The sequence below is a fragment of the Manihot esculenta genome, chromosome 8 (genome assembly GCF_001659605.2).
Source record: "Manihot esculenta cultivar AM560-2 chromosome 8, M.esculenta_v8, whole genome shotgun sequence".
Lineage (NCBI taxonomy): Eukaryota > Viridiplantae > Streptophyta > Magnoliopsida > Malpighiales > Euphorbiaceae > Manihot > Manihot esculenta.
This window is the reverse complement of record NC_035168.2, coordinates 7,256,119-7,265,188: the sequence shown is the minus strand read 5'-3', so window position 1 is coordinate 7,265,188 and position 9,070 is coordinate 7,256,119. Positions and strand designations below refer to the sequence as shown.

Sequence of the window (9,070 nt, the reverse complement as noted above, 5' to 3'; positions counted from 1 at the left end):
GTTGTTTAACTGTATAAATAATATTTATTTAATAACGGTTATTACCGATAAATTAGATTTCTAATAACAACAATACATATCTTTATTTTTTAGGGATGAATAAGGACAAGGTGGAAGGATCCAAAACCTGTATAACTCCACTTTCATAATTATTTGTAGAGCTACAACAGCTACTGCTCTTTCATAATCATTTGTAGAGCTACAATAGCTACTACTCTATGTTAAATTTTTAGCGGTCAGCAATATTTAATTTAAATTAAAAAATTAATTAAATTAAAATTTTAATTTAATTTTTTTTATTTAATTTAATTTAATTTAATTTATAATTTTAAAATTTTTAATTATTTTGATTTAATTTAATTTTAATTAAAAAAATTAAAAAAAATTAAATCAAATCGATTAACGGTAATAATATATTATTTTTAATAATATAAATATTAGATTATATTAAAATTAAAATATTTTAATTAAATTTTAAAATATTAAAAATAAAATATAAAAAATAAAAAATTTAAATTGATAAAATCGAATTAAATCAAATTAGATTGATTTGATTTGATTTAATTTTTTATTAAAATAAATTTAATTTAATTTTAATAAATATTAAAATTAAAATTTTTAATTTATTTAATTTAATTTAATTTTAGATCCAACCAATTAAATATGCAGGGGTGGATTATTATCACCACAAGGAACAAACCATTAACCTACAATTTCTTATTTTTATTAAAAAAAATATAAAGTGGGTGAAATACATTTTCAATTTATTTACTTTTATTTGACCTAATTTTAAAAATAAATTACTAAAGTGAAATTTAATATTTTTAGTTAAAATTAAATAGATAAAGAATTTTGCGAAAAGTAAGAAAAGGAAGCAGCCTTGTTGCTCTCTTTATTTATTTGTTTTTGGGTTTATATATATATATTTTTTTAGTTTGGTTTTTCTTTTTCTTGTTGCCTCTGCTAAGCATCTTTCTTCACTTTTCCTGTGCTTTTGCCTCTTTTCATCTCTCTCCATTCTTTCCTTAGTGGAATAAAACTTCTCCTGTTGTTCTTCTTTCTTTTGCTTCTCTCTTATGATCTCCCTTAAGCTTCACCTCTAATTGGCTTCTTGTTTGCTTTCTCTCTTCCTTTCTATCTAGCCATTTGGTCCTTTGATCAGTAAAGTCTAATCCCTTTTGTTTTTGGCGCGATTTTCTTTTTCTTTGCTTTGATTTTTATATTAATTTTCTGCCTTTGTAATCTGAATTCGCTGCAGGATCATTTTCTTGGGAATTTATAGTGCCAAGATTCAATTCTGGGTTATATTGATCATGCTGTAAATTTCATTTTTCTTTCTGGGTTCTCTCTCAAAGACTGGGAAATTCAGCTTGTTCAGCTTCAAATCGTTGAATTAAGTTCCTTCTTTCCATGCTTCTTGTTTAATATTTTATTTTTTAAGAATGTTTGATGTTGTTTTTTGATCACAGGACCAGTTTCTTCTTGATCCTCTTTCCCTGTATTTCTCTTGTGAAAATTTCTTTCTTCAGCTCTTCACTTCAAATGGTTTAAAATTCTTTAGTTTTCTTTGAGTTTCTTGTTCAGTCTTCAGCTCTCTTGATTTACTAGTGATTTCTTGAATTATATTTTTCTTGGGTTTCTGTCCCAATGGGACTCTGCCATGGAAAACCCATTGAGAATCAAAACCACGAATCCAACAACCATACACTCTCCATTGAAACAGATTCCCAACCAACAAATTCCCACACCAGCAAATCTTCTAACCCTTTTTACAGTCCAAGTCCCTTGCCAAGCCTTTTCAAGTACTCACCTGCAATATCAAGTGTGAGTTCCACTCCTTTGCGGATTTTCAAGAGGCCGTTTCCACCTCCTTCTCCTGCAAAGCACATTCGTGCATTGCTTGCAAGAAGACATGGCTCTGTTAAGCCTAATGAGGCAACTATCCCTGAGGGTAATGAGAGTGAGATCGCTCTGGACAAGAATTATGGCTTCTCCAAGCAGTTTGTGAGCCATTATGACCTTGGTGAGGAGGTGGGGCGTGGTCATTTTGGGTATACTTGCTCTGCCAAGGCCAAGAAAGGCAACATGAAAGGCCAGGATGTGGCGGTCAAAGTTATTCCCAAGTCTAAGGTTCAGTTCTCAACTTATTATTTCCTGTAATCTTGTCTTTTTAGGATTTTCATATTTCTAAAGTAATTTCTGTTATTGCAAAAGCAATAATGAGTTGTGTTTCTATTACTGATTTGTTTCAATACTTGGGGCCTTGAATGATTTGTATATTAAATCATATTTTGTTGGTGAGCTTTCACTTTGCCCCTTCATTCCCTGTGTGATATATTAGAGGAAATTTGTTACTAATATTTAGCAACTCTAGAGATTAGTTTCTGCAACTGTTTGTGTAACATAAGGGCTTTCTTTGTTGCTATTAAGATGCCTGTTGCAGTCATTGACCTTTTGGTGTGAACAGGAAAGACTACCCTGGATTGGTCTCAAAAGTACAATCCTTATTTTTTTTTTTTTTTTTTTGTTTAGCTAAAAGCTCAAAATTTCCAGTGCCAAAAATGCCAAATTCCATCATTTGGTCCAAAATTTGCCCTTATATTATCATTAAAGGTCAAATAAAGCAATCACTTGTCAGGATTTCAAAGTGTGCTTATGTTCTCCTCAGTCTATTTGACTTTATTGCAATACTCTTCTAGGTCTATTTGGCCTTATTTTCACTTATTTGGCTTTTAACGATAGTATATTTTAATGATAGTATATTTTAATGATAGTTCACAAGCAAATTTGGAACGACAGGTGATTTTTAATATTTTTGGCCTCTGCTATATGGTTCAGAGATAAATTTCGCCTTTCTTGTCATTTTTTTCCAACGAGACATTTACAACTTGTATGTCGGCTTTTGATTGATTGACTTTCTTTAACATGAAAGGCAGTAATGTAGTGTTGGATGATCAGTTTTATGTGAATGCAATTTTGTCTTATGTTAATATGTCATTAATGGGACTCCATGCGTCTAAGTTAGTCATGTCTATGATTTGGTTTTCAGCTTGTCTTGTGTACCTGACTCTGAAAACAACAAATTATTTGTTTTTATGTCTCATGAAAATGAGCAATTTTTGCAGATGACCACTGCAATTGCTATTGAGGATGTAAGACGAGAAGTACAAATATTACGAGCGCTATCTGGACATAAGAACCTGGTACAGTTCTATGATGCCTATGAAGACGACGAGAATGTCTATGTTGTGATGGAGTAAGTTTGGATTGCTTCATTTTCTGGGTTTGTACCCCTTAAATTGAATCTTGTTGTGGTATTCGTGTAATGGTATTACAAGTAATATGTTGAATATCAAGTTATGATTTACACTTAGATTAAGTTATTTTATTTGCCCTATATTTTGCAGTAAGACACACGAGTTTTACCAGTTGAATCTTGTATATATGTCTATAACATGCCAAATACTCATACTTGATTCTGCTGTGTGTATTGGTCAAAATCATTCCCCATAGAATTTTGTTTGAGACCAATTTACATTACATGGTTTAGTCCATAATATGATCAGTAAACATTTCCTATGACATGGAACAAGCCATCCAAATGGTTATGCTTGGTCAAAACATAAAATCTATAGCTTATAGTAGTTATAGGAAAATACTTGGAATTCCTTTTTATTAGCTCGTGCGAAGTTCTTTGGGTTACCTGATTGTAATTAGTTTCTGTAAATGTTTTGACATGGTGTAATTGAATCATAATGTATGAACTTTCAATTGTATTGCACTTATTTCATTTGGTGTTTATAGTTTCTTGAAGTTACAAAATATAACATGATATTGGAAGATATGATTTGGTGCTTATCTTTCTCCTTTGTAATCTTTTTAGGTTGTGCAATGGTGGTGAACTATTGGATAGGATTCTTTCAAGGTAATTTACTTGCAAATACATTTTATATCTCTGGATTGTTCTGCTACACTCTAACTTGTCATCTCCAATTCATGTTCCAGGGGTGGAAAATACTCAGAAGACGACGCAAAGACTGTTATGGTTCAGATATTAAATGTAGTTGCCTACTGTCATCTCCAAGGTGTGGTTCACCGTGATCTGAAGCCAGAGGTAATTAATTCACAAGAATAATTGTTTTTACATTTTCTTTTTTGCATAAGGAATTAAACCTTTGAATCATTTTTTTTCTGGAATTATTCACCTGCATGCAGATGATGCATCACATGTAGTCAGCACTGCCTTTTTTGGAGTACATGCAGATGTGCTTTCCTTGGTTTTACATGAAACTGGTTAAAAATGACATTTATTGAATTATTATCATGGAAGAACTCACAAATTCAATACTATAAGGATGTATAAGATGGGGAGACTTTTATGATTATATTTGCCAGGAGGATAATTCACAAAAAACAGGTTGGGGTAGGGAATTGGAGAATTATTTTGTTTTTTGTGATTTTTCACAATTTTGAATACAATTGGTAAGGTTTCCCATCTGATTGGAGTTTTGGTGATAGTATGGCCCATTATCCCACCGAGATGTTTCGACTTTTGACTTTTCGCATCTTGTTTATTAGACCTAACACAACTATGTTGCTGAAATAAGAAATCTCCCTTTCTTACCATGGTTATGCATGCCTTAGATTAGATGCTACTTGTCTACCTCACCTCAATCCTTAGTAGTATTTCGTTTCGTTACTTGCTCAGTTTATAAAAAAAAGGTGATAGAGCAAGCTTGCTTTGAATTGTGGTTCTCCCTTTTTACTTTTCTGGATCAAGAGCTAGACTGTAGCTTGTGTATTCAAATTTGTGAATAGATCAAAAGTTTTTTCCTAACTATTTAACCCAATTATATTTCTCTGATAATGTGGCTTATTTCTGGTTTTTCTAATTTTTATTTGCTATGTTTGGTATCAGAATTTTTTGTTCGCTACCAAGGAGGAGAATTCTCCATTGAAGGCCATTGATTTTGGGCTGTCTGACTATGTAAAGCCAGGTTAGAAATGCTGTCTTAGGTCCTCCCTTTGTCTCTCGTACTCACCTGTTTGGTTTCAAAATGGATTGGAGATTGATTATTATAGTCATCTGCAGATGAAAGGTTGAATGACATTGTAGGAAGTGCATATTATGTAGCTCCTGAAGTTCTACATCGATCATATGGGACTGAAGCTGACATGTGGAGTATTGGTGTAATTGCTTATATTCTTCTATGTGGCAGCCGGCCCTTTTGGGCACGGACAGAATCTGGCATCTTTCGAGCTGTCCTTAAAGCAGATCCAATTTTTGATGATGCTCCTTGGACTTCTTTATCCCCTGAAGCAATAGATTTTGTGAAGAGGTTGTTGAACAAGGACTATCGTAAGAGACTGACTGCTGCTCAGGCCCTAAGTATGTAGCTGAAGTCTCTCTCTCTCTCTCTCTCTCTGGTGTGTGTGTGTGTGTGTTTTTTCTTTTTTTTTTTTTTCTAAAATGCTGATTTTATCACCAACTATATGGCTACACAGTACATCAAGTTCAACAATATTTTAAGATTCTAATTTTTTTGCCTGAATTTTTGTGTGTTAGGTCATCCTTGGTTAGCCAATCATCATGAGATAAAGATCCCATTGGATATGATTGTATACAAGCTTGTAAAGGTTTATATCTGCTCATCTTCTCTGAGGAAATCTGCACTGGGGGTAAGTCATAGTATAATGACCAATTAATGTAAAAGATCTTCTGAAGAAAAGAGTGATTAATCTTCTGAAGTGCTGGCTTATTTTGGGAACTAATGTAAAGATGGACTTGCTGATACACTAACTTTTTAAATTATTCTTGACATCAACCCCCTGTTTGGAATTAAGAATTTTGCAATAATTCAATTCAATTAATTTCTTTTCCATTAAATGTCGCAAACCGTGTTTGCAACAGGAATTCAATTCCTTTTAACTGAAAAAAAAATCATTTTAAAAGAGATTGAAACTATGCATGATTTTATAAGAATTCTTTTAAATTCTTTTCTTGAAAAATGGATCGTTTCAAATGGATTTATATTCGTACATAGACTATTAAGGATCTGTAGGTGATCCAGATGCATCCATTTCCAGCCAGTGGATTTTGACCATTCTACAAATACCCTCTAAGCAATGAGTGAAATCAAGTGAAGTTTGCTTACATCATATTAATTTATTGCCAACCTATTGAGTAGAAAAATACTTCTGCATATTTGATGTGATGTCATCAATGTAAATCTCTGATCTTTCTCTGAAATTGACTACACTAAGCATGCGTGGTTACTATGACAGGCTCTGGCGAAGACATTGACTGTAGCTCAGCTAGCATACCTTCGGGAACAATTTACACTGTTGGGGCCAAGCAAAAATGGATTCATATCTATGTCAAACTTTAAGTTGGTGAGCTCTTTATCTTTTTATTTTTTTGGGCATGTATTTTGGGGCATTTTTCTTATGTCATTCTGAACGATGTTGGAATTAACAGGCTGTAATAAAGAATTCCACAGATGCAGTGAAGGATTCAAGGGTCCTTGATTATGTTAGCATGGTACTGAATCAAAATTTATATATATATAAATTTATTATTTGTAATTTTTGGTTTAACTGTTTGACCCTTCTATCAAAGTTAATGTTGAGAAGATTCTTTTATTCTTCCCTTGTGGAGTCTAATTGTCTATGTCCATTTCAGGTTAGTTCTCTTCAATACAGAAAATTGGATTTTGAAGAATTCTGTGCTGCTGCCATTAGTGTTCATCAACTAGAAGCCATGGATTGTTGGGAGCAACATGCAAGGCGTGCCTATGAGTTTTTTGAGAAGGATGGCAATAGACCTATTATGATAGAGGAACTTGCTTCAGTATGATCTCTCTCTCTCCCCCCAATATACTTGTGCTTACGTTCTCCTAAAATTTCTACATGCATGGGCAAATGATTAAGTGCCAGGAAGTTCTGCAATGCAGAGTTGGAAATTGGTGTAGAGCACCTCAGAAAAATCAGAAATGGCTCTAGAATCTTGACAACTTTTAGTTAACTTTTATTTGTTGGAGAAGGAGAACACTTTTTATTATATCTCTTAGTTGCACTTCATCCTTGTAAACAAGGATGATAAAGAAAGGACTCTTGACAACTTAGAAATTTATAGCCCTGCTAGTGAACCAAGACTGGAAAAAGATTCCTTGTGAATTTGGTGATCTTTCAGTTTTCTATCCAAGTAAATTTTCTTTGCTTTTGTATTTACAGGAGCTTGGTCTTGGCCCATCAGTACCAGTTCATGTGGTTCTGCAAGACTGGATAAGACATGCAGATGGCAAGCTAAGTTTCTTGGGGTTTGTCAGGCTTCTTCATGGGGTTTCTTCGCGCACATTTCAGAAGGCTTAAAAATACAGAATATTTTCAGTCTTTTTTTTTTTCCCACTGATTTCGCTCTCATCGACCCGAAACAATTCAAGGGGAACCAATGGCATGCCCAGTTTTACTCAAAACAGGCAAGTGTTCTGTTGATCAATATGAAGAGTGCTGCAAGTTAAAAATTTAGCAGGTGTGCATGCCTATGCTATGTTAAATGGAACCATCTTGACATGATTTCATGTCAAATATGTTGTTCCTCCCTGTTCTTACCTATATGAATGGTGCCACTGGAATTATAGGATTGTACAGATGAGGTAGATCAAAATATGTATTTAGGTTTAACAAACAGCTTTTAACTGAAGTGGATTTTTTCTTTCTCTTTTTCATCTTTCTTTCTCTTTCATGATCTTATCAAACAATTCCATCTCTGTGTATTTATAATAAGTAGTTTCTATAATATTTGAATCTCCGTCATAACTCCTCAAGAAACCAAAACAAATAAATATAACTTTCTATGATATTTTTGTATTTAAATATTTTGATTTAGGCAAAATAGCATTTATTTCTTAGGCTACATATTTTCCTTGAAAAATATTTTGTGAAAAGGGTTTTCTATAAAATGTATTTTTTAAAAATAATTTATTTTTCAGAATACAATTGCCATGTCAAAAAATAAAAATATTAATAAATTTAGTAGTATTAATAAAATTTTCAAAATATTTTTTTCAAAAGACAAACATTCTTTTAAACAATTATTTGATTTTTTATTAATTAATGTTTTCAAATATCTCAAATATTTTTTTTTGAAATGGCAAATATCTCAAATATTAAAAATATTAATGTGTTAGGGATAAATGATTCAAATAGTAAAGTTGAAGATTCAATTCTTAATTTTTATGAATAAAATAAATTTTCATTAAGAATATATATGTTTTTAAGATAAGTTATTGAAACATATTCATTATTTGAAAAGAAAAATTAAATGGTTCTTAAAATTTCCTTTATCCTACTATATTTTAACTTTTTCACTAAAATAATAAATATTTAATTCTCTAACTTTTCTTGAATTATTAAAATTTTGAAATGGGTGTAAGATTAACCATTTATTTGGTATGATTTAATTTGTAAAAAAAAATTAAATAAATTTTTATAAAATAATGCATGATTTTAATTTTTTTTTAAATAAAAGAATTTTTGAATTCAAAGATAATTGAGTTTAAATAAATTGTTAGAAAAGAAAGAAATTAATTGAATTAGATTTTTATGAAATTTTTAATTTTAAATGGAGAATAAAAAATTATTTATTTAAAATTAAAATAATTAATAAAATTAAAGCATGTATCTTATCGAAATTAATGACTGAATTGTATATTTTATGAAATTTAATTTTATGATTTCTCATGCAATCCAATATTGTATTACATAGCTGCAACCTGCAAAAAAAAAAAAAAAAAAAAGATATTTGTCAAAATAGAGAGACTACTACCTCTTCCGCATAGTAAGAGCACGAAATTAGCGGGTAGATTTCCTTGAAGGCAGAGTTTTGCCTTTGTATTTATATACAAATTAACTCTGTGAAGAATACAGTTGAAAGAAATTTGCTGGTGTGAACACGGGAGATAAACATGCAAGTAATAGAATAGACGTAAATATCACATTATCTCTTGAGTTAACAACAAGGTCACGTATAAAAAAAATAAAAGCATGGCTTTAACACTTAGCATAACAA

General features: G+C 31.3%; 1 protein-coding gene across 1 annotated transcript; it reads left to right on the top strand.

Annotated features, from left to right (window-relative positions):
• Positions 1 to 948: 948 nt before the first annotated feature.
• On the top strand, positions 949 to 7,727 carry LOC110620952 (CDPK-related kinase 1). Its single transcript, XM_021764905.2, has 11 exons — positions 949 to 2,130; positions 3,126 to 3,256; positions 3,884 to 3,925; positions 4,006 to 4,114; positions 4,919 to 4,997; positions 5,093 to 5,389; positions 5,567 to 5,679; positions 6,286 to 6,393; positions 6,479 to 6,541; positions 6,683 to 6,850; positions 7,234 to 7,727. The coding sequence occupies exons 1-11, from the start codon at positions 1,648 to 1,650 to the stop codon at positions 7,369 to 7,371; spliced, it is 1,731 nt and encodes a 576-aa protein (XP_021620597.1). The 5' UTR covers positions 949 to 1,647; the 3' UTR covers positions 7,372 to 7,727.
• Positions 7,728 to 9,070: the final 1,343 nt, after the last annotated feature.